This window comes from Epinephelus moara, chromosome 16, assembly GCF_006386435.1.
Source record: "Epinephelus moara isolate mb chromosome 16, YSFRI_EMoa_1.0, whole genome shotgun sequence".
Lineage (NCBI taxonomy): Eukaryota > Metazoa > Chordata > Actinopteri > Perciformes > Serranidae > Epinephelus > Epinephelus moara.
The window spans coordinates 8,299,732-8,326,306 of record NC_065521.1 but is presented as its reverse complement, the minus strand read 5'-3'; the positions used below and the strand labels follow the sequence as shown (position 1 = coordinate 8,326,306).

The window sequence follows — 26,575 nt, the reverse complement described above, 5'->3', positions numbered from 1 at the left end:
TGTGAAGAAATGGTTGTAATTCCTACAGGTTCATACTACATTTTTGAAAAAAAGCCTTAAATGAAAGCTGAGAGTCTGCACTTTAAGCAGGTATTCATTGTTTCATTTAAAACCCATTGTGGTGGTGTACAGAGCCAAAATGATGACAACTGTATCATTGTCCAAATAATTATGGACCTGACTGTATTTACTGTCTTATAATGCTGACACAAGTTTATAAATTTGGATGATGTGAAATCATTTATGTGGAACATTATGTAAGCAGAGATGAGGGGGGCTTTAACATCAGCTCTCTGGATCTCCCGCTCCTATCTTATCCTTTCTACGGTCTTTTTTTCTTCATGCACACACAGTTCAATTGAAGTTACTTACTCATCATGTCATGCAAACATGCCAAACACTCTCTGATTTTAGTTTCTTAAATGTGACGATGTCCTACTTTTCTCTGTTTTGGACTGTTGGTAGGACAAAACAATTTATTTTGAGGTGTCATCTTGGACTTGGTGACTCTGTGATTGCAATGGACATTGTTTTTACTATTTTCTGACATTTAACAGGTGTAGCGATTAACTGAAAAACAAATCGAATGATTAATCAATTATAAAACTAATTGTTAGATGAAGCTGGGCAGAATGTGTCAGTGTAATAATGGCTCAAAAAGTATTCCCAGTAAGGAGTACAGTAAATGCACAAAACTGTCAGTCACACTGGAAATGCCTAAAGTGAAGCAGAACTTCAACAAAACCAACAGTAACATCTCAGCTATCCAACACGGTCCATCTGAGTACCTGATCCAACTTTATTTTGCAGTATCATTCAAACTCAACTGACTACTGTGCTTTAGTTAGAGGCACATTTTCCTGCATTAACTCAGTTGCTGTTCTTTACAATCATCCATTAAAGTGAATTGAGGGTTTTGTCAGAGGTCGTTCTGTAGAAGTCTGTCTTACTCTGGTCTAACCAGATAAACAAAAGAGAAAATACATAATGCAGGATCTTACCAGAGGTTAAATTTAATGGGACAGTTCACCCAACAACTGAAAACACATTTTCCCCTTACCTGTTGTTCTATTTATCTATTTAGAAAATGTTGGTGTGAGTTGCTGGGTGTTTGAGATATTGGCTGTAGAGATGTCTGCCTTTTCTCCAATATAATGGAACTAGATGGCACTCAGCTTGTGATGGTCAAAGTGCCAAAAAAATGCATCTGAAAAACTGAATGACTGAACTATACCACAGAGTTTCCCCGTATATTCATATTTATTTGGCGGCCCGCCAAGGTTAAAATACCTGCCACTACAAACAGATGTTTTATTTTTGCAGCTGGGCTGTTCTTCAAGAGCACTATTGGAAAATACTGTATATACCGTTTGGTTATTTACAGCACTACAAGACGTAGCAGCAAAACGTCAGGTGCATTGAAAGTGAAACTTAACTATTCATTCTGCTGGGTCTAAAATGTTGTATTTACAGCAGCTGGTCCTGTCATCCAACAATCTGCTCTGATCTGATCTGATCAGATCTGAATGGAATAACAGATCAATTATCCAATCACAAACTGCCACTAAAGAAAAAAAGAACTCATGGAGGGCTCCGCCTGTGCTGTGTTTACGGACCTGCAAAAACCTCTTAATTTCCCCCACCACACATAAAACTCTTATTTTTATGGAAAACACTGTAAGGAAGCAGTAGATGCACACTTCCTTCTGCACAGTGGTGCAGTTGGTGGGTCAAGTTCAAATGTATTTTTTTGGCACGTTGAGCACCACAAGCTGAGTGCCATCTAGTTCCATTAAATTGGAGAGACGGCATACTTAAGCAATATGACATGAGAGGGAGTGATGTTGTACTGTATATCGTCACGGCTGTGATTCGGTCATAGGCACGAGGCCACAGCCGACCTCAAGTGTGATATTGCTTTTATAGAACAGTTCAACAACAGCTTAAACAGCAATGCTGAGTAAGGAAATGTTAACAAAAGGTGATGAAATAAATGATTTAAGTATGTTATGTAGCTCCATGAAAAAAAAAAATTAAGTTCCCCCAGTCTGTTGCCAGCCAACGCAGCACACACGCCAGGAACTCACAAGCTACTTTGTATTTACATTGATCTGCAGCTGTGTAACTTCATCGAGCTCGGCAGATGAAACTTGGATTAATTTAAATGTAATTTTGGGGGAAATATCAATCTTCTTGGTGTAACGCTATAGTGTCAGTTTGCGTCAATGCAGCGAGTGTGACAGTTTGTATTTAAATTTATAACACCTGTGAGTGGAGTGATTTTACTGTTACATGACACATCCAGTGATGTTGTAATCTAGGCTATATCAGCACTCATGGAATGCCTCTCATCCAATCAAATTACTTGGTCGGAACTACCTGTTGTATTAATCGCTATAGCCGATATCTCCAACGCTCAGCAACTCACAGCGAAACCATCTAGACTGTAAACAGTACAGTACTAGTCTGATTTGGCGGTGAACTGTTCCCTTAATGAGGAGCAAAGCTGAATCAGTACATTATGTTACGCCACACAGAACCTCCCAGACCATTTAATGAATGGCTGCTTCAGTAATGTAAACTATTCTAGATTGCAGTATGACAGTAAATGATATATGGTGTTTTATGTATGGAGCAGAAATCTCAGAGACAGATATCCCAAAACCTGGACAAATAAAGCCAAAACTATCTGCATGGTACATAACTCCAAAGTTAGGGGAGAAAATATGTGTTTTTTAATTTCAGTGAACTGACCAAGTGAGCCCACTGGCTTTATCTGAGGTCCTGCTGCAGTAGAAATCTTGGATCATTATCTCTTACCCTGGTCCGACAAGAATAAGAATAAAAACTAATCATGCAGGATCCTAGTAATGGAAGCATTTCCACATGTAAGAGCATGACAGAGAGTGATAGTAGAACATCCTTTATAAAGATGAAATGGAATAAATGGAAGATCAATGCTCAATGCCTTGCTTCTAATAATATGCACATGCTCAGTTCAGCCACATGGTGGCAGAGTGTATCCATACACCACTTCAGTCTGTAATTAGAGCACAAGCAACAGCAAAATGCTCCATTAAGAGTGCTCAGTGCAGATTTATTAATGAAGAATGTGCCCCAGTCAGTGGTGTCCATCTGATATGACGGATATAATGCAGGGGGATTACATAGTTCTGGTAGAATAATAAATATTAGTTTTAATCTGAGCAAAGCCTCATGCTTTATTCGGATGAGACTGTGTATTATAGTTATTTTATTTGCTTTCAAATAAGAAATATGATTGAAAGATTTTTCCACCCTGACAGAAGAACAATTCAAGCAGATATTCAAGACTTAAGATGCTTTTGCCAATGGTTTGAATAAAATTCAGACACCTGAAGTCTCTGGACCTGAAGATTACTGTCAGTGCACTGGTTCAATGTAGTGAACAAAAAGCCCACACATGCCACCAACATATTCATTAGGACCTGATGAAGATCTTTCATCAAAACATCTTTAAGTAATAAAAAAGAATGAGAACATACACACACAGCCTCTCCTAACAATGTTGGCCCTGATGTGCTAACCACTGGCCATGTACGTCCATCTTGGAATGTTCTCTCGCTTTATCAGCACCAATAACTGTAACCAAACTTAAACTGTAACTTCAGTATTTTCCAACCTTGACCCATATTTTCCACATTTTTGTATCTAAGTGACTAATGAGAAAAACAAGTCTTTTAATTGCTCCAGTGTTGAGCAAGACCGCTGCAGCCAGTAATGGCAAAACTGACTGCCAAATCTGTGTGTGTGCAGTTAAGCACTGCCAACGTACGTTCACTGCAAGTGCTTGTTTTCACTACTGACAGGCTCAGCTTGTCATTCTAAGTGTCTGACAACATTATGGAAAGGATCCCTACAGAGACAGACCTTTTTGTTAAAGAGTAAGATTCTTTCTGTTAAAACAAAAAAAGCCCCAAAATCACCATTGCCACACACATCAGACTCCCTTTAAATAAACAGTAATTTAAGCATATATATAGCCACTATTGCTAGTGATTGTTAAAACAGTGAAAGCAAATCAATACAGTTTTTGTGAGATTTATATAACTTTTTTGTTGAGTGTATTATGATAAAACTACTATTTGAATGGAGTCTAGAGTTTGACGGTAGCAATGTTTGAGCTGGTTCTGGTTAAACTAGAATTACCACCTCGCCGCTGCATGCCCTGCGAGCCCATTAAGTTTTGCTTACAGTTTACATCCATGTCTGTAAAAACATACATGCATCACACACACAGGTTATCTTCGTCTCAAAGTGGAAGTTTGTGCCAAATTTGAAGACATTCCCTAACAGTGTTCTTGAGATCTGGCATTCATAAGTATGAGACGACTGCAAGGTCATGGTGATGTTGACCCATGACCCATGACCACTGAAATCTGATCAATTCATTGTTAATTCCAAGTGGATATTTTTGCCAAATTTGGAGAAATTCCCTCAAGGCATTGAGATATAGCATTCACGAGAATGGGACGAATGACAGACAACGTATAAACATAATGCCTCTGGCTACAGCTATCGCCGGTGCAGAGACATGACAAAAGGCTCAAATATTTAACAAAGAAGTCTGTCTGTAAGATCATTTCCATAATGTTGTCAGACACTTGTAATAACAATCTGAGCCCGTCAGTGGCAAAAACAACCACTTTTAGTGGATATACAGTACAGTGAAGGTGCTCATTTGCTGGCAGGAATTCCCTTGCAGTCTGTTTTGCCGCTGCTGGCTGTAGTGCTGTCGCTGAGTACTGAACACGTTTAAAAAATTGCTCCCATTGGTTACTGTGGCAGCGGGGTGTGGTTGAGTTGCTGGCTTCTGGAGGAGGGAGGGGGAGTGTCTCAGCCGGCGATCAGACAGCTGGACAGAATCAGGCAATCACAGTCAAACCATAAAAGCATGCTGGTAACCTAGTTCTGGTTCTCTTGCAGTAGGCTGGGTCCGGGAAGAGAGCGGATGGTAGGGCCACGAGAGAGAGAGAGAGGGCGAAAGCCCGAGAGCCAGAGCTGGAGCTGGAACCGGCTCGTGTGTATATGTGTGCGTTGTGTACGAGCCACAATAAAGATTGTTAAGCGTTACGCCGACTACCTTCCATCTGTACCCGTGCATGTGAGTGTGTGACCTCACAGTTACTTAGACACAAAAACACTGGAAAATATAGTCCAGGTTGAAAAATACCAAACTTACCCTTTAACTCAAACTTCTACCAGCCACACAACTGCCACGGCTGCTTTTCCGGAAATTTGATGATATTGAAAACAAAATAAGTTATTCATCTTCATCATTCGTCAGTTAATTCTACAGAGCCTGTGTTGTAAAATTCAAATTTTTATAGTTTATGTGACTATTTCACTTAAAACATTGTCCACCATGTAGCTGCCTACCAAGGTTTCAAAGAGTGAATTCTGGGACCAACAGAACTCTGTATTGTTCACTTACTGCGTATGACTGACATTGTTCTCACTAGTTTTGAGACCTGCAAGACACTTATGCATGCGTATGTTTGATTCCAGATAAATAATCTTTACACCACACATTTGATGGAGCATCTTAAAGATGCAATACTGCAAACTTTATTTGGGCCTACACATTAAACTTTCACAGACAGGATGAGAATGTATGTCAAATAAGTGGGTGAGATTTCTGAGGTGGCTGAGAATGAGCTTTGTATACAGTACCTTCCACTTTGAAAGAAGCAAGCAACAGTTGAAGAGCAGAAGAAGAAGAAGAAGAAGAAGAAGAAAGGGACAAACAGGAAGAGAGAAGAGCAGGAATGAGAACAAATAGCCAGAAGAACGAGGAACAGATAAGGAGCAAAGAGAAGACAGGAGAGGAGAATGCCCACACAATCACCAGGGCTTAGATTAAACAAATCATCAACAGTACGAAATGCACACAAAATTCACATTTCATCCACTGGACAAAAGGACACAAAATCTGCCTGGAACTCTGGAAGACACAAGAGAGAAATGTGGTGATGTGGAGACAAGAAATAAAGAAGGTACTCACGTCTCCGTTCATCAGCTTGCAGTCGTCCTCCATCTCATCAGCGCTGTCCTCGTCCGACACATCTCCTTCTTCTGCGTTCTCATCAATGTTGGGAGGCAGTTTCTTCCCCTGGTGGAGGATTGGACGAGTCAGTTGAGCTTCACATTATAATAACAAACAGCTGCAACATTTTAATTCATCCATTTCTGGGACATAAAAAATTAGGTTACATGGGCCAATCCTGGTGTCAGCGGGGCTTCTGATACTGAAAACGTACTGCAATCACAACATCCACACTTTAAGTCCAGTCAGGGACCATCCTCAGTCATCTTTCTACTGCACTCTATGTATTCAAAATGTACTCCAAGAAAATGAGGTTAGATTTTTTAGAAGTTTGCCGTCAAAGGAACAATGGTCATGAACAGACAAAAGCCTGACACTTAACAGAACAAATCTGAAGAAGGCAGACAATAGCAACTTCCTTGTGCTTTTCAGGCCCACAGAGTATCAAAATGTGCATCACTTGTTGACACTGGGGCTGGATGACATCACACAAATGTCTATCACCATATTCTTTTTGACAGACATACATCATATCATAAAAAGGTCAATATTTCTGTTGAGCCTGAAAAAACACTAAATTACCCAGTTGAGGATGCACAATATAAAAAGTAATCAGGCATTGTGTGAGTTGGAAACGGATAATCTATTTTAAAAATATATAAAAATATTCAGTCTTGTTAAATCTGTACTAATTTTGCTAAAATCTGAAATAATTACAGCCAATGTGATTATATGACCTTACTTTAACTTGCATGCTTTCATAACTTTGTCCTCCCTGCACGTCCCAGGGGATGGGTCTATTTTCTGGTGTCTGCCGCAGTGGGCGTAGGTTCTCCCTGGTTTGTTGGATGGCGATGTTTCAGGTGACTTAGTTTGGGGTTATTTCCTGTCCCATCTTTTTTATGGTGGTTCTCATGGCGAGACTATGTAACTCTTGAAAGGAGATTAAACACATTCTTCCCCTTTACGTTGACTTAGTAAGCAATAAAAGGCACTGCTAAATTTGATACACTATGTTCACATTACAGAGCTTAAAGCTCATTTACAATTTTTTCCTCCAGATTGATCTCTCTGTCTAGTGCTTTCACATTCATGTTTGAAATGACCTATTTTTGACATCAGTGTGAACGGATCTCTGACCACAGATGCCTCAAATAAAGAATAAACAATAAATAAACACACACACCCGTGCGTTGGAGCAGCAACAAAAAATGTCAAATATGGGAGACAGGCACGGGCGGAAAAATTAATACACAGCAGTGCAAGCTTCCTCTCCCAAATGATTTTCTTAAGAGGTCGGATGATAATTCGTCATACAGTATGTTGAGAATGAGGGTGAGAAGACGGAAGAATGCAAAACCCATAGCTTTAAATTAATTAGCAGCTATTGCTGGTAGTTCTGCGGACAGAGAGCTGGAGGTGCGGCCAGGGAAGGAGTCAGGAATGATGGAGTCAAAATGTGAAGGGTTTCACAGAGGAACATTTCCTCAAAAACTTATGACATCCGTGGCTACATTCCAGTATATCTGTTGATAACAATGCTGTCAAAGTAGAACTCAAAATGTAGGTAAGCTGTCACTGTCAGAAAGCAGGCTTTATTGGCTGGCGACTGGAGCAGCCCACTGCAGCAGTAGTACACCTGTGGCAGCCTTCTGTAATTTCAACCACGGATGTAGTGAAGTTTGACTTCCCTAGTATAAAAATACCCAGATCTTCCGATATTATTGGGCCCACAGAGCAAGCACACCAGAGATTTTGCCGGCCAAGGTGCTAAGCTCTTCTATACTTTTGAAATATTATCACACCAGATGAAGTCTCAATAGTGAAACGAGTAATTTCGCGGAAGTTGTGACGATTAAAAAAATGTATCCACTGATTTACAAAGTCTTTTTGAGCCCAATGGCATCACATGATGACCATGGAAGTTATTATTCCACAGTCTGGCCATGATGTCAAATTGGCTTCAAAGCCTGGTGCTGTTTATGGGGCCTTGGTTTCAACAGACTGCTGCCACACTGTGTGATGATTGATGTAGAAAAACCAAGGGCGTATGGGAAAAACACACGTGAATTCTGATATGACTGTTCTCACAGTGGTCACACGGCCATTGATCAGTATGTATGTATATGTATTGGATTTAGTACCAAATATAAAATTGGTCCAGATCTGATTGGAAAACATTGGATTTCTGTGTCTACAGTACTCTAGTAAAAATATGATTTGTGTCCCATGACAGCAAACAAACAATCAGAAAAAGAAAGAAAAAAAGATCTGGACCACATAGTCACAGACATTCTGCAGCTATAGCAACTTGGTCAGCTATGACCAGAACCTTAGGGTGACTAATGTCAGCTACTGCTATAAAACATTAACTAGATATTTCTATGTAACCAATATTACAGAGTCAGTTTGCTGTCACCTGTACCACATTTAAACGTTTATAATTACCCTTCACTGCACGGCTGCTTGGTTGTTTTGTATGCTGTGATGGAGGGAGCACCTGTCTCGCCTATCTGGCTTTAGATAGTGAACATCAGCTTATGGTGTGTGTAGCCACAGACCCCACTCTGCCTATTTTGATGTGTGAGCTGTGTTTTCCTAAAGGGCTGCCATATGACTGGTTAGACATTGCTTTGTTTCTGTGATGTGACATTGTCAAAACATTGTCAAGCAATGTATCCTGTTAACAGCATATCAAAGTGTCTGATTTATATATCAAGGAAATGTTTTTAACCCAATCACTGTTAAGAGCTGTTGAAGCCTAGAATCCCTTTCTTTTTATGGTTCTCTTTGACATTATCTTTGGCTACCAAGGCCTCCTAAAGGGCAGAGTGCTAAAGCCCTGCAGAGGATTTAGAATGTAATAAAGCCATGTGTGAACCATGTCCTTTTACAGGACCTGTTGCACTCTCTATTATTGCCATTTACAGGCCTCACGGGGTAAGAGCATAGACTATATAAATAGTGTCCCATGGTAAGTGGTGGCCTGCAGCAACACTGTATGGCTTAGTGTGCACTGGGGTGACCCCGGATAGTCGGATATTCCACAATCAATGCAATGTCTGATTCAACTGCCAGTCTCACAGTGGAATCGTCCCCGTTGCAGGATAATGTGGTGACAAAAAAGGTTCATTCCATTCAGGCTATACCAGGGTGCTGAGTGTCTGATTTTTCATAAAATTGCTTAGTTTCCCCCAGTAAATCATGATATATTACTTATATTGGTATTTATTAATTAGAGCACTTAGGTGGCACTTGCAGAGTGCTAAATATTTTCTGAACTTGACAGAGAGGTTGTATGTCAAAATCAGCAGGGGGAGGTGCATAGAATCTCAACTCAACTCAATTTTATTTATATAGCACCTTTCATACAAACATGCAGCCCAATTAAGACTCTATTATTACTCCAAATTAAAAGAACTTTAATTTACTTTCCAAAATTCAGAGAGAGCTTGCAATTCTGATAACCAGAGGCAGTGAATTCCACAGTTTAGGCACATAAAAACAGAAAGTGTTCTCACTAGTACTTATGTGGGACAGGAGAAACACTTAGAGTAAAGCGGTGGAGGACCTTTGTGTTCTGATTAAAACATAAAATGACAGAAAATCTCTGATGTATGGAGCGGCAAGGTTATTTAAAGCTTTTTAAACAAGTAAAAATCAGCTGTTTGCAGCTTGCATCTCTCTCTCTTTCTATCTCTAAGAGAAAGTCAAAAGTTCACAACCACTGACAGCATGCAGGAACAGAACAAAGTACTGTTTTCTCTCTGTCTGTTTGTTTGTCTGTATATTGATCTTCTCTGCTCCCTTTCAGTGCTGTGGACAGAGCCGCTGCCGCCCCTACACACAAACATCTACAGACGCACCCCTGACACACAACAAACAGCACTGAATGGAACACATCATATTATAAAATTTGTTCTTATTGCCAAGTTGAAAAACACAAATTGTTCCATTGGGTGTTTGAGCTCTTTTGTCTGGCGTGGAAATGTGGAAATGAAAACTAATGTCACATATGAGAATATGGATAAATTAGGGCTAGGCAATATGGACAAAAATTCACACCATGGTATTTTAAGGCTGAATGGCATTACGCTATTTATATTTGGTAGTTTCTACAAAATGAGCTACATGTTCAGTTGCAAGTCAAAGCCACATTTGAAATGTCACAAGCACTTAATAATAAAAACTGACTGTCATCAAAATAAAAAAAGACAGAGATTTTATTCCCCTGTTTGAAAATATACAGCTGCACAACATGTGAATGAAAAATGATGTAAAATAAATATCAGCACTGTATGTTAACGTTTTAGCACATAGCACTGGAGCTACAGAGGTTGAAGCTTTGCAACACAGGACACAAAACTATAACATGAATATAAAAGGATCAATTTGGCCAGTATACACTGTGCAACATTGGGCTGTCCCAAACGAAAGATGACCATCATCAAAGAAATGTTGCTATATCTTTAGTTGTGGCTCTAAAACTGTGGTCCTACGTCGCACAGCGAGAGAGGTTCAAGGACAGCCATTGTCACGGTTTCGCAATCAAAGACAGCCTGGGATAAAATTCTGACAGTGTCGGAAATTTGGGATGACCATCTCACTGTGTGCCTGTTGTTGGGACCTACGTCTACTGACCAACCAATAGAAATGCAGAATGAAATGACGCACTGACGCTAAACCCAAACAACTACTAAGAAAAATGGCGATGCGCTGTAATCAATCTCACACATAATCCAGCAAACAGTCACCTGACACAATCAAGCAGCTCTGTCTCCCACACATGCAGCGCAGCACTGGATTGTATGTGTGCTACTGCGCTAATTTCATTCATCCAGCAGCGTGATTTACTGTAGCACATGCAACATATAAACCAATGTCACACTGTTGATTAATTAACAGAGAGATTAAACAGAGTAGCAGCGCTGTGTCTCTCGTAGTGTTGCTGGAGAATTTGTGAGTGAGTGAGTGAGTGGTTGAAAATAAAACCATATATCGTAGATGGTTATTATATCGCCCAGCCCTAGGATCAATGAGCAAAAACAACTAAAAAAAATAAAACACACTTCCACTATCAGCTGATGATAGGTGAGACTTGACAAATCAGACTGGACTTTCTAACTTACAGGTAGTAGTGCTGGTGTAACAGCTGGCAGAGCAGTCCTTACTGTGCCGAGTATTGGCAGGGTGCCCTCTCTTTAGTGAAAGCATCTGGCATCAATAAAACCTCATTAACCTCAACACAGTTCCTTTCCCCTGCTAACAGAGGCCCGCTGCTGCTCATCAACACGCCTCTGTTGGTTAAAGCTGTGAGTCAAACTAACTGTGCTTTAATGGTTTACATTACAAACATTTGGTGGGAAATGAAGGGAAACTTGACAATATGTTATGTATGACCACTACAACTACACTGAGACCAAGTGATTTCATATTAGTAGTGGTGGAATCCCAATCATGTTGAAAATATTAAACTAGATCAAAAAACTGAAGAATCACGTGCATCCTGGCAGCCTAATGAATAGAATAGAATAGAATATGTTTATTGTCATTGTAACAGGTACAACGGAATTTCAGTGCAGTCCTTGACAGTGCAAAATGAGCTAATAAATAAATAGAAATTGTCCCGGATTATATTCCAATCAGGGTGCTTTGTTGCACACCACCACTTTTTTTGAATAGAGAAACACAACCCAGAGCAACCTGAGCACCTGCCACAGCTCACAAAGCCTGATGTAAATGTGCGGTATCAACTGAGAATGACATGAGCGCAGCAAAATTTTTATCACCTCAGAGCTCCTCTGAGCTGTGAAGTGAAGCCCTCAATCAAGTCTGCCCCTAACCTGCTGCAATCATCATTATCTGTGGTTAGCTGGACTCAGGATATTGTTTTTCTATCATAACACAGACCAGTAAGCCAGCCTGCAGTTACTAAACACAGTCCATAAACATCTTAAGCTTTATATCCCTTCCTACAAGTCAAGTTTTTGTTTTTTTCATTCTCTTCTCCCAAACATGTCATATTCAAACCCTCTCTTACCACATCAATTCAATCAGCCCACTATCTTCTGTCTTTGAAGTCTGCTCTGTGAGGTTCAAACTCCAGATAATAAAACGGTGAGCTGAAATAATCGCCTGAGGACTGACTCCCCTCACCAAGGAGAGTAAGTCACTTTTTAACATTTAAACATTCAAACTGGGCTCTGACTTTACCTTGACGAGGATCTTGCCTTTGAGCATTTCTGGTGACGGCAGCAGACCTGACTCATCGGCTTTGATGTTGGACAGGTCCAGTTTGTCCCCCAGGATCTCAATCAGGTACTGGGCCATTTTCTTTTGCTGAGGAACACTGCAGTGGTTCTCTAGGGAGAGGATGACTGGGTATCTGAGGGATGATCACACAACAGATTGGAGTTACAGGGCTGAAAGGTCAGCGAGGACAAGAGCACAGCTTCAGACTAACTTTTCCACTGATAGCTCAGTTGGCTGTACCAGTACATGATTTGGTTGCACTACAATATGTTTCTGAAGACATTTCAGGTGAGAAATAGGAAACATAATAACAGAATCTCGGTTTATATTTGATCATTGCTGCCTAGTTTGACCATCTGATCAGAGGTTATTCTATGTTTGAGAGAAAAATAGGGTAGGCACTTTCTCTGTCAGTTCTCTTCTATACTCTTTGTGTCCGTCTGTGGTGGTGGGTATACAAAAATGGGCAAGTGCAATCTGTAGTTCAAGCAACAGCCCTAGAGCCAGTGAAATTCTACCCGATTACGCTTATAATTGAGATGAGCAGGGAAATCTGGGAGTTGGTAAGAATGAGGGAAGCTTACCACAGTTCATTTACACATACTGCCCACATTGTTATAATACAACGCTGGTTTAAAATCAGCCTTTAAAATCTGCCTTTAATCACACACACAAAAATGCCCTCGGTGTGTAACAGCCACAAGTCAGATAGAGGCTTCTTGTCCCAGTTTTGTCCCTGTCAGCCCTCTGCAGAGCCTGCTTTTATACATCACCCTGGAAAATCTGATCGCTCTTTGATGTTGAATGCAGCCTTTCACCCTGTTCCATTTTAATGAATTATCTGTGGAATATAGTGTCCACAATTATGTTTTCAAAAACACACAGCGAGGGTGAACATGCACACAAAGCAAGTGTTTCTCCCTCATTTTACTTGAGGAGACAGGATCTAAAAATAGAGATTTCCTCTGCATCCTCCAGACTCTGTGCATGTCGATGAGATTATCACCTTGTGATGCAGATTCTGTGAGGAGGAGGAGGAGGAGGGGGAGGAGGAGGAGGAGGAGGAGGAGGAGGAGGAGGAGAAAGGGGTCTGTGTGTATGCTTTTCTTTTTTTCTTGGTGTTATGTTTGTATCTGCACAGGTGTGAGGAGGATTTTATTGTGGTTTATGAGGATGTACTGTGTATGGTCTGGGCAGATGGGTGACAAATAAATCTAAAAACATAAGTAGATGAGTCAACAAACATATGGAGTGTAGCTTTCATACAGGACATGAGAGCTCACTGACTGGTTTTAAGAACCCAGTTTATCATCTATGAGAGATGTTGGAGTGATGTGTTACACCCCAGTCATACATATCGACTTAAAAATGGGACACTTATAGGCTGCTATTTACCCTCAATGGGACATGGCATTGCAGCCCGGTGCTGCCTACTGAAAAACAACTAAACATTATGCAAATGACATCTGATGCAATGCAAGGGACCACCATGTGAGAGCCAATCATTTTCATTTTAATGCCTGCCGAAATGTTAGCACAGAGTTGTTTACTGTCAGCTCCACAAGAGGCGTGGGGGGTCTCTTCCAGCGCAAGACTGCAGTGCCGATCAGTTTTGCCAACCTGGGCGTCATTGCTGTTTTAAGACAGCTTCGACAACGCAGACATGTAAAAACTAGAATTACCGCCCCACAGTTGTATGCCTCTGTGCACCAGTCAAGTTTCTCTTACACGGTCGCACAGACAACCTGAAAAATTGCATGCCTCTGGCCACGGCTATAGCTGGCATGGAGGCTTAAGAAAATTAACTGTAAACTAATGAGACAGACAGTCTATTAAATATTATAAGCTTATTATATGACCAAATGCACAACCATGTAGCTTTCACTGTGAGTGCCAATAAATTCTCAGTCTTCATACAAACGCACTACATTCAGATACACTGTTAGATCAATCCTGTCACTGCTTATATGCATTTATTCTGGATAAACATTTACTCATCACCTCACAGGCCATCACCAAGCAGTGACTTAACACCAACATATACCAACCTATTAGGGAAAGCTTTCACAACTAGACACAGTGCACTAAAGTTTCAAATGTAAGAAGCTTTGAGACATATTAAAGCCGTCTGACCCTGCAATTGTATTCAGAGCCTCATTTCCCTCATTTTTCTCAGTGGTTTTACAACCCAACAGCCTGCGTGATGCAATGCATGCTGTGATGTGTACTGACAGCATGCATATCCTTATACTGCTGGGGTTATTTTCATTCCTATTAAAGCCTTACACACACATGCTTTATGGCCTGTCGGTTGCCATCAATGGAAAGACGATAAAACATAAAGTGATCTATTAGAGTGTTCTGGCTGACTGAATAAATGTGTGAGCCTGTGAAAAAAATAACTGGAAGGGTGAGAAAATCTTAACAGTGAGAGAGTGTGTGTGTGTGTGTGTGTGTGTGCGCGCGTGTGTGTGTGTGTGTGCGCGTGCGTGTGTGTGCGTATGAACGTACTCATTCTTGACGAAGGCGTACTTGTTGATGGTCTCGATGACGTCTTTGAAGAGGATTTTGGAGGTCAGGGTGTAGCCATGGTGGACGATGGGCTCACCGTCCTGACCATCCCAACAGTCCACTGTGGACAGGACAGAAAAAGAAGAGACTGTCATTAGGAAGCTTACTAAAAATTCAAACCACTATGGGTTTCAGTTTAAAGAGTCATTGTTATAACTATAACTAATCCCATGTTTAGACCCAAATCAACAAAGAATGTATGTAAAACAAGTATTCGCTGTGTTTGTATATCTACAGCCTGATATATCTTCTTCCTCTGTGCCATAGAGCTACATTGTTATCTAATGCACATCAGTGAACCACTGGGTCACATGTTCCTTCATTACCATAAACACACATGCTGTAGTTTATTATGACTCCATCCCACTACTCCCTTGAGCACCAAATGTGGATTCAACCAAAGCTGAAAATAGTCCCCCAACAAATGCAACATTTCCTCCTGTATGGGTAACGTTTGTTAAAAAACTACAGGGACCAGTTTATGTTCAAAACAGTCAAGCCCAAACAAAGCACCACCAACCAACCGGAGCAAATGTTCTCATTTTTCAGCTAAACAGTAACTAAAATATGTTTCTGAATGCATCTGAGGTGACAATAAGCAATGCAGTAACAAAATCTTGATTCATAATTGATGAGCGCTGCCTAGATTGACAGTTTGACAGCAGTTCACGAGAAGTGAGTAACATGACTGACAGCTGACGCCTCGGCTCTGATTGTTTGTTTTTGTTTAGCCACAGTGGATTCTAGCAACGCCATCAGAAGCAATAAGAGGAGAAGGAAACACTTTTTTTTTTTTTTTTTTAGAGATTATCTCTCATACTATGTGTGTGTGGATGTGGTGTTGTTTTCCTTTGGCACAGCAGAATCTCCATGGTTCAGGTACAGTATGATACTTTTGCCCATCGCAGCAAGGATTTGCATTTCCATTACAACAGGGCTATCTGCTTGAAGGTGTGTCTAAAACTGAGGATGGCTGGTCTTGAGTGATGACGCAGCAGGCTGGTCCACGGCTTAAGTCTCCTGTTATTTTTGCTGCATGTGTTTTTCCACAGCACGGCAGGTAAAAGAAGTTTACCTGTTGGAGGTGAGCTGTTTGCAGAGCAGTAAGAGCCGGTTGTCTGCAGCTCTTCAACATCTCACTATGGCTGTTTCTGCTTTCACTCTTCCTCCCACTTGGCTATATTGAAGAAAAGTCGCTAACAAAGTCCTGCTAATTCAGTGAAAAACACTTGGATAGATTTATCACGATAAAAGTCCCCAGTTAATTTGTTATGTATAAGCTTTTATTGTGAAGCACCAAAATAAGGAAATGTTGAGTTTTCGAGCACCAACTTCACACAACTTCTAATCCATCTGACAGTGAACAGGAAACAGTAAAATAAAGCAGATTTCTTAAGTAAAAACTGGATGTTGGAGAGAAATTAAACTCCAAACAACAGAGATTCAATTAGAAGCTACAAAAGTATTGAGAGCTGAACACACAGAGACTTTTAAAAAACGCCTTTCTCTCTGCTCTCCTGTAGTCTCGCAACACACACGCTTGTTTTGGGGGGAGTAGGGGGTCATCAGGGGTTGGTGGCGGTCTGCAACACATCACTGCTACACGCTTGAGGGCAGACGGCCCAGCTTTTGGACCTACTCTGGAGAAGGTCCATCTCAGTCTAAGCTGACAATGGAAACACAAATCGGTGCAGCATGACTTTGCTTGGCATGGCCAAGAGTGACAATGTAAAAAGGCTATGAGTGAAACAGGAACTTTTTAATTAAGACATCTTCATGCACCACCAAAACAACTACCTATTATAAAAAGATTTGATAGGGGATTTGAAAGAATTTGGCTTCAATAAGAGGATTCAGAACGAGATTTAATAAAAATGCTCCTGAACTCCATCTCTAATGCAGAGGCAAAGTTGATTATTTGCCTTATCAGGTAAAATTTCTTGCCCAACACTTAATCCTTATTAACAGTGAGCTACATGCATATGAATGAATACTGCAGCTTTAATCCAAAAATAGAGTTACCAACCCGCGGTTATATGCCTTCGCCCACCAGTCAGCTTTCTCTTACAGTTTACATCCATGTCTGTGAAAACATGGATGCATCACACGCATCATCCCCCCCGCCAGCACAGACGATCTATACAGTCAGCAAAGTTTCAAGGAGGGCACCAAAAGTTAAAGTCATCAATTCAGTATCTGACCAAATGTCTCCCCTTCTGTTCCTAAGATATGACGTTGAATAATGGCCAGAATAGTGTTTTATGCAGAACATTATGATGTCACAGTGAAGTTGACCTTTGACCTTTTGAAAATAAAATGTCATCACTTCATCATTATTTCCAATTAGACAAATAGACTTTTTTTTAAGTTTTCTCATAATTAGTGTATGAATTCTTGATTTATAGCAAAAACATGTTTTGTGAGGTCACAGTGACCTTTGACCTTCGACCACCAAATTCTAATAACTTTATTGCTGAGTCCAAGTGGACATTTGTGGCAGTTCTGAAAATTTCCTCAAGATGTAAGGCCGCAGTGAGTGACCTTGACATTTGGAAATTCCTTCAAGGCCTTTTTATATATTTTTTAAAAAATACAGTATAATGATGGACTTTGATGGTTGGTTTTGATTGATCACCTGAGTGTAAACATTCATTTTTAATATTATCTTACATATGACGCAATGTCATCAGTCTTTTGTAAAACAGAAATAATATAATAATGTTATAATAAAATATTAAAACAATTATGTTAAAACCCATAAAATGTTATTTTTTGCTTTGATTGTATTTGCGTGAAATCTTTAATATCTCCAGTAAAATTAACAACAAACATATTTCTGATATAAACCCTAAATTAGTGGTTGAAAGTAATTGACTGCATCTACTCAACTATTGTATTTAAATACAGTTCATAGGTACCTTTGTACTTAAATTGAGTATTACCTTCAACCAACAAATTCTTATCAGTTTATTCTTCAGTCCTAGTGGCCATTTGTGCCAAATTTGAAGAAATTCTCTTAAGGTGTTGGTGAGATATCGCGTTCACAAGAATGAGACTGATGCATGGTCACATTGACCTTTGACCACCAATATCTAATCAGTTCAACATTGAGTTCAAGTGGATGTTTGTGCTGCATCTCCAGAAATTCCCTGAAGGTGCTCTTGAGATATTGCATTCACAAGAATGGGACCGAAGGGCAGATGACCTGAAAACTCTGGCCATGGCTATTGCCGGCACTAGGGCATACAAACTGACATTTGTTTTCCCCTTGTTAAACTGTGCTTGCACAGTTAGTGTATGTGTATATATATATATGTCTACATCAGTATAAATTTTACATGTCCACACTGACCTTCTACGCAGCGACAGCCGGCCTGCAGCACCCAGGCATACATGTCCACCCTGGACTGTGACATGAGCTGGTCACCCATCAGGTAGGTGTTGTGTGAGGAGGCGATGAAGTAGCTGCACAGTGACTGGTTCATGTCCTGGTTCACGTTGTAGTGTTCTGGGTTGAAGATGTCCCCAGCTGGGCTGCGCATGTAATTTGTAATACCTGCAAGAAACATTCATTATTACAACTTTTCTTTTTGATTTTATTCTTAAATCCATTCTGAAAGAGCTTGCATGTTTAGAATACGTTCCAGTGGCAATGGGGTTTACCACTGCTTTGACTCTTCAAGTATCCTGTCCTCAGTTTTCCTCTTGTAGAAGCTCACATATATTTCCACCTTTTTTTAACGTCATTAAGTTACTCCCTAAAAAACACCTTTTATGTTTTTCAAGGTATATGTTATTCTCTTTTTTGACATACTATGTCCATGTCATTTCTCAAAACATTTTAATTTAGTTGGATGAAAATGATGCATTTGTGTCAAATAAAAATACTGCCAATACTCTGCATAGCAGCTTTATTTCAGTCAGTCAGAGAGAGGATTCACACTGTGAATGTGGATCCATTTGGTTGAACACATACTGAATCTTTCGTTGTACTTAACATACAAACAAAAGACTCTGGACTTTTCAATGGACTACATATTAAAGTTGGTACTCTTTTAAGTGACACTTAAAAACTAGAATTAGCATACCACGGCTGTATGCATCCAGTCAAGTTTCTCTTACAGTCCATACATAGTAACAGTTATCCATGTCTGTGACAATATGGATGCTTCAGGCGCCCAGTAGCTTGGTGGTTAGGCAATGTCCTTGCCGCGGCAGCTGTGGGTTCGATTCCAGCTTGCAGACATTTGCTGCATGTAATGCCTTCTCCCTCAATCTCCCTTTCAAGCTTCAGTCTATCCTGTCAAATGAAGGCAAAAGCCTCAAAAATAGTCATTAAAAAAAAAAAGAAAAAAAGAAACCGAGGACCCAAGGACTTCTGACCTTGCTGGAAAACATTTTCACAAAAAACCCACTGTGTGTCAGAACTAAAAGAGAATTCTTTGAATAGCAGTAAACATTAACAGAGTTCTTAATATGCAGACAGCCAATACAGAAATCCAGAAGAAAATAACAGCAGTCAGTTTAGTTCTGGTCACAAAACATCATGATGTGAAAAATAATTGAAATTAAAGTGGACTTACCATCAATTCCCAAAACTCCTTGCTTCTGGTTCTCAGAGCACGGCTCAAATTTATTGATAATCTCCAGGCAGTGGTCCTTGGTCACCTTGGTCATCTATAAATTAAGTAAATGCACGTCAAACAACATTACTACATATATTCTAAAAACACAATAAAACATGTATTCCTGGTAAAGAAAATCCCCTTCAGGTTGAAGCTATGAGGAAAAGTAAAGGATAATAATCCCGTTATGAGAGCTCCCTGTGTGTCATTTTTCTCTTCATCCTGGTTACAGAATCAAACTGTTTGGTAGCTGCTCTTTTAAGCCGCCTGATCAGTCAATCAGATCCCATCTTTGTTAATCATTTAGAGGGGGCGGGGCTCAGCCGGGACACTCTCATACTGTGTCAGTGTGTTTGTGACACTTTAAACAAAGTCAAATAACTCAGCTTTAGCTTTAGCCTGATGAGACTTGCTTTCAGGGTTGTTTCCATTTTAGACAATGTTTTTTTCCAACCCACTTCTACAGTGCTAAGCAGGGTGAGTGTCTAAAAGTGTGTTAAATGGAGTACACTACCCATCCCACCATAATCTGGATGAGAGAATGTGTGGAGAGTAAATCCAGACACTCAGCAGATGTTAGCCCACATCCATTGTTACTTAGGATTGGCACCAAAAAGCTTACTGAGCAGCAGAGAGCTAGAAGGCTGCTGCCAGCTCTCTATACACTGGCACACTTAGACAGACACACAAAAGCACACACACACACACTGAGCTTTTCTGCATTTCAACAAATGAATGAATGAATTATTTTTATTTCAGTTACATACATCTGGAGAAACAAAGATTATATATATATATATATATATATATATATATATATATATTTCAGTAACATGTTGTACTGTACATGTGTTATAAAAATCAAATAAATCGATAGTCAATAAAAAATAAAATTACAAATGAACTTGAAACATACTTTAGTTTGGACTGTGTGGGAACAGATACTGGCTATTGTTTGCCATTAACACTTTTCAGTCAGTTATCAATTCCAGAAAAATTCAGTTTGAAAACTCTAACGGACACTTAAATCCAAAACCTGGACTGTCTCATATCCTCTTATTTCTTATTTGAGGCAAAAAGAAACAGGTATCTACAAAGTATGTAGTTAATGATACCAGCAGAGACAACTCTGCTGCATCTTGACATCATTTCAAACAAATCCCTTCACAAAACTGCTTCTACCACTCCCCAATAACAGGAGAAGGGATGCCATGTCATTCTCAGCACCAGAGCTTAACGCTGACTTTAATTAGAGAAAAATACGACCCACCTGAGCAGAGCTGATTATATCTTATCCAAACAGAGCCTTCTGCTTTTAAAGTGACTGTTTCTACACATGAAAACAGCCTGCCAGAATGCAAATTAGCTACAGGAGCACACACACCGAGTGTTTAAAGAAAAACTAGCTGTTACACTCATTTGCCATTTTTTTCCTTTTCAGGCATTAGTGTGGAGAAACCCTTTAAAAACCCTTTAAAACTGAGTCTCAAGTGCTGTGATGGTACTAATGCTTATGTCCCTGTAGGGTCCTCACTGTCTTTATTTCCCAACATTAAGTACCACTTCAGGGACCCAATGGCTATGCAGTTAAGTTTTTGACCTCCCACCTTGCAGAAACTAAAAGCAAGGAGCCTTATGGGTATTTAGTCAACAAAACTATGAGAGAGCAGAAATAACACACACTTCTGCCAATGTTTCTGAAGCAGCCCACGAAGAGCTATTAAATTTGATTGGTTCAGTATTCAGAGAGAACCTGTTTGAGGCCTTGAGCAATAAATGGCCACTTATTGGCCATTACTACACTAGTCAACTGCGATGATGGCAACAGAAATATCTATTCATGGGAGAATAATGTCTGCTTTTTCCTAAAGGAAGTTAACTCTCAATATTGTAACTGTTTCGTGGTTTAAATGTAAATTACATGAGAAAATGTGTTACTGACATAAGCACATAAGCACATACAGTGAGCAGCAGCAGCGACCCACCATCCGACACCTGCACACCCTGAGGACGGAAACAGAGGGCATGGTGGGAACGGCGCACCTGCTGTAGCAAGTGAATGAGCTGTCTGCGGTCATTTTGCTAGCAGACTTCACTACAGGCTGATTAGCTGTTGAGACAGGTGACTAGCTCTACGTTACAAAACCAGCCACCGGAAATTTGACCAGCTGAGTGTCAGGTGACACCATCAGCTGGCTTGAGTCGAGCTAACACCAGCCAGTTCACACCACTGCAACTTTTCTCTGCAACGTTCTAAAACGCCTTTGTCTCTTCGGAAATCATTGGTCTGAGATTGATTTCACATTTACAGAAGGGAATGTCACGGTAACACTGAAGTTCCTCCCAGTTAACACATCCAACTGCTAGAAGAGATGTTGGCACGGTTCCTGCAAACAACACTGTGATTAAAGTGTAGCTAGGTTTAGACACAAACACCCCTTAGTTATGGTCAGGAAATACCCGGTTTTGAGGGCACAATCCCAGCAGGAAATGCAACAATGTCAAAAATTTACCACTTTTCGTGGCACTATCCCCGGTGGAAAAGCAACAACTGGTCGCTATAACACATCCACATTGGTGGCTAAAATGCCACTGGAAACACAGCAACAGGTCGCTGCATCACAACTGGTTTTGTTGTTTGTTGGTCTTGTGGTCTGCAGCTTGGCAGGCCTCTTACGTAGGTGACATGAAAAGCTAAAATGCAAACACAGTGTGTACCTTTTGCTCAGTCTCCAGGAAGCGGGCCAGGTCATCTGTGTCAAGGTGGTCTTTGTGGTTGCTGTAGGTGAGCATAAGGAGGTACAGGTCCCTACGTGTCGACATCATCTTGTAGAAGGAGCAGAACTCCTCAAAGCCCAGCGTCCCCTGGTTATCATCTGTGTCTGCCTCCTACACACACCAGGAACAAGGAGTTTTAGTTTGGTTGTTTTTTTTCAACATATTCATCACATTCCATCGGTGTGTGTGTGTTAAAAACTGAGTAGCAGGTGACACCTTGCCTCAGCCACCAGTGTGGGAATGTGTGTGTGAGACTAGAAAGACTAGAAAGGCAAGAAAGGCGCCATACAAATACAGATCCATTTAACATTCAACTTTTCCTCCAGACATAAACAGTATGTAATCTATGTCTGTGACAATTAACTTAAGTCTGGTCTTACTCAGAAAAACAAACATTTTACCGCAGTTGCAGATAACAAAAACACTAGACATATTAGTTATGTTTTACTTCCATAAATTAGCTGACAAAACCTTTGAGCTAATTAGTTTTCAAGACCAAGTACAGAATTTAAAAATCAGCAAACAAGTTAAAATCCACCTAAATTTAATATAAAAGAAAAGCAACAGAAAATTGGCTACATATACAATTATTCAGCTGGAACATAACATGGGTAACAAGATCTGAAAAGAATGCAAGCCATATAGGTCATTTTTGAAGATTAAAAAACAAACATCAGCATTTTATTCCACAAACCGAATCTCTCCAAACCAGACCCCCAATGTCATCAAGATCCAAAATAAATCATGTAAGATTACATCAGTCGCAGCGCCCAATGGCTCACCAGGTAGAGAAGGCATCCCATGCACAAAGGCTTAGTCCTTGCTGCAGCGGCCATAGGTTTGATTCCAACCTGCGGGCCTTTGCTGCATGGCATCCCCTCCCTCTCCAAACAAATCAAGGCAATAATGCCAATAAACAAATAATCTTAAGGATTACATCGACCCTACCTTACTTTTGGTGAGAAGTGGCGCACAACACTGCTCAACTGTCATTGTTAGTTTCGGATGGACACTGATATCATTTTCAGGGGCCAGCGCCCACATTGTGTAAATAGCAAATCTACAAATTTGCACCCTTCTGTGCACCCATAGTTGTGTAGATTTTAAAATGAGATGTGGTCAGGCACATTATTGCTATTTTGAGGTAGCAGAAATCAACTGTTTCATTGACCACCAAAAACCTGATCTACACACAGAATGACGCAGTATTTTCCTGCTATTTAACCAGTACACTACTCAGACAATAAGATGGGCAGGTTCATAGCACAGGTACGTTCTGCTTGTTACACACAGGGATGTGCTGATGGGCTACAGGTGGGTGAAATAATATATCACAGTGCACATACATGCAGGAGGAACAGCATAATGTCATTGATTATTTCAGAAGCTAAATGTTTCGTTCTGTTTCCTCTGTCAAGTTTATAACTAGTTTAGCTGCCTAAATGTTGCACGATATTTGCAGCAGTGGCATTATTGTTCTTATTGGATTACTCTCGGCAGAAAACCGCTCGCTTGTCCAATTTGCAGAATCCGCCAAGTAAATAGCAGTGTGCCAGGTGAAGGTACACGTGACTTTAAAAGGGAAGGGGATATGACACTCTAATTGGTCCCAGTGGGCCACCCTTTATCTGGTTGAATTTTGGTTGTGATGTTGGGTGTTTAATAAAAACTTGAAACATTCCTGTGCCACTTGTAGACCGTTCAGAATGGACCTGCAACCCACTTTTGGAAATTTTGGATCATTTCAATAGGGCCCTGTGAGTCCTAATAAACTTTAATGTCCTGCTGTGTCCCAGGCTCCAGCAACACAGGTGTGGACATGACAAGGGTATGCAGCAGTTTTTTGGCAATGAAAATATATACTTTTAAAATGTTTATTTTAAACACCTCATTTCATCAAAAATATAAAAATGTAATCAGTTTTTGTTTTATTCTGTTTTATCTTATTTACATCTTGTCACTTTAATGAAAAATAACGGTTGTTAATGAATATATTCTGTCAAATTTTTCATTAACCACCATAACACTAGTTTGATTACATTTTAACTCATTATTATCTCTGTGTAGGTACTGTCCTAACTGCTTCCAGCTCATATCACATTGATCGTTTTGGATTTCTAGTTGTAACGAGCTGGAGAGATACTGAGGCAGCCTCCAAAAGGTTTGAACAAGCCTAACGAGAGCACTGCAGGGGTCACACCATGACCCGTGTAATCCTTGCCTTTAGTTGACTGAAGCAGTCTGTGACCGGCTCCATATGCCAAGCAGCACTGGAGGCAGCCGCTCACTATAGGGTGATGACGTCTGTGCTACTTGGAGCTTGGCCTTCGAGCAGCTCAGTCGACTCTACACACTGGGCTTGGAACAGAGAGCGACACATAGATCCAAAATGACTGAGTTTCTCCCTCCACAACAAATGAATGTTATCTGACAGGCTTTTTCGTATTTGACTTTTAGACGTCTAACTGTAGAAATAAATTCAATGCAGTGTGGGAATACTTTAATAAAGAATAGAAGAACACTTTGCACATCTATTTCAAAACAGGTACCTAGGTAAGGGAGGGGTGGGATATGAAGTTTCGGTACTAGATCTTCTTCATGCCTGGTGACGGTCTTCTACTGAAATGTGGCATTTAATGTATTTATCTATTTTCTTTCTAAGTTAGACAGTGAGCAGGAGTTTGTCTATAAATACTTTAATAAAGACTTTCATATTAAAAGAAATCTGTCATGCTTTTGGAAGGAGATGTATCACAGAGTTCCCCTACCAATGAAGTGCTGCACTGGGTCCCCTGCTTGAAGATTTTCCCACAGCCAAAGAATTTCATTATAGAGATCAGGGTGTAAATATTGTATTAAATCCTAGAGGCTTCCCACCAGGTAAGAATAAAATGTATGTACCAGGGACTACTGGGGCACTTGAAATTGAGTTGGTGGCCTGAAATGACTGAATGAACGGAAATGGAAGTGAAAACACAGAATTTCATAAAGATATAGATTAGGGATATCGGTTTCAGTCAATTTTGCCTAAACATACAGTATGACCTGAAATACAAGAGGTCTTTCTTAGTAGCCCGGCAGTTTAATAACACCATTTCAGTGAAGGCACAGTGTTGCAGCAGTACATGTTAGACACAGCTTAAACAGCAAACAGTAAGGATCAATGCTAAAGTGGGTTTGTGGCTCAAACTTGAGCTGCTTATTCACCGGGGTGACCTGGGAGGAGACCACAAGAGTAGTTGTTACAAGCATTAATCGCCGAATGAGCAGCCCCGCTAGCTGACATTAACTCACACCAGACCACCAGTGGTGCGCAGTGCACGAAATTGAAGAGTAAGAAAATTAACCTTTAGACATGCCTAACTAGTCAAAAATATCCTCCGTGGCTAACCACTTAACAGTCAACTGCTGACATATGGATAAATAAATTACACTTAATGTGTACTGGTCACATCTGGACTATACCCGTTATAATTTGACTATTAGTACCAATAGCAATACACTGGATTAAATCAGTACATCTCTAGGAAGGAACCCACCACAGATTTATAGAGAGAACCGGATACAGTGTAGGAGGTAGGGATCTGTTCATTCTTGTGAAAGATGCCCAGTGGTGCATGAGGCCAAAAAAGTACAACTGTCATGTATAAAAGTACCAGTATAAGCCCCAACCACTGCTTCCGTACTCTGTGGCGCATAGAGCAGGTGCACTATATCCCTTTTCTACCAAATTATCTTTTGTTCTTGAACATGTTCTTTTCATGATTACTGGAACCTTGGTGTTATCTGGTGGTTCAGCCCCCATTTTCACCAGTTTTGAGCAGAACCATTGTAATTAAGGATGTGTCATTAACGGAGGGCATTGCACAATGAACAACAGAAGTAAAAAAAATAGTAGCAAAATTCTAGATAACACTGATTACCTGTGAACTTTTGCTCTGTTATTAGAGAGTATGGACCAACTATTAATGAGACCACTGCACGCTCTTTGACCATTTGTCACATGACTTCTCCATTGATATCTTCTCCATCCCCTCTTTCCTACCTATAGAATATGACACGCCCTCTGTCACAGTTCACAAATCAGGCCAAGAAAAAACTGCTATTTTTTGGGTTCAAAATTAGGTGCAAGAACTGTAACAATTCCATATTGGTGGAAAAGGTGTACAAGAGACTTCCGCCAATATGGAATATGGGATAAAATGATTTAATTTTGCATCCATCCTAAACTTTCCACATGTTAGCAGACTGAATACATCGAATC

The 26,575-nt window shown here is 40.3% G+C and overlaps 1 protein-coding gene across 2 annotated transcripts in view; it reads right to left on the bottom strand.

Annotated features, from left to right (window-relative positions):
* The window catches only part of plch2a (phospholipase C, eta 2a), a 100,782-nt gene that overhangs the window by 35,441 nt on the left and 38,766 nt on the right, over window positions 1-26,575 (bottom strand). For both annotated transcript variants that reach the window (XM_050064758.1, XM_050064759.1), the window contains exons 5-10: window positions 22,252-22,422; window positions 19,492-19,585; window positions 18,261-18,464; window positions 14,849-14,969; window positions 12,299-12,470; window positions 6,044-6,151 (exon numbers count right to left, since the gene is read on the bottom strand). In XM_050064758.1, coding sequence (XP_049920715.1) covers window positions 6,044-6,151; window positions 12,299-12,470; window positions 14,849-14,969; window positions 18,261-18,464; window positions 19,492-19,585; window positions 22,252-22,422 — 870 coding nt within the window. The remainder of the gene's footprint in view (window positions 1-6,043; window positions 6,152-12,298; window positions 12,471-14,848; window positions 14,970-18,260; window positions 18,465-19,491; window positions 19,586-22,251; window positions 22,423-26,575) is intronic.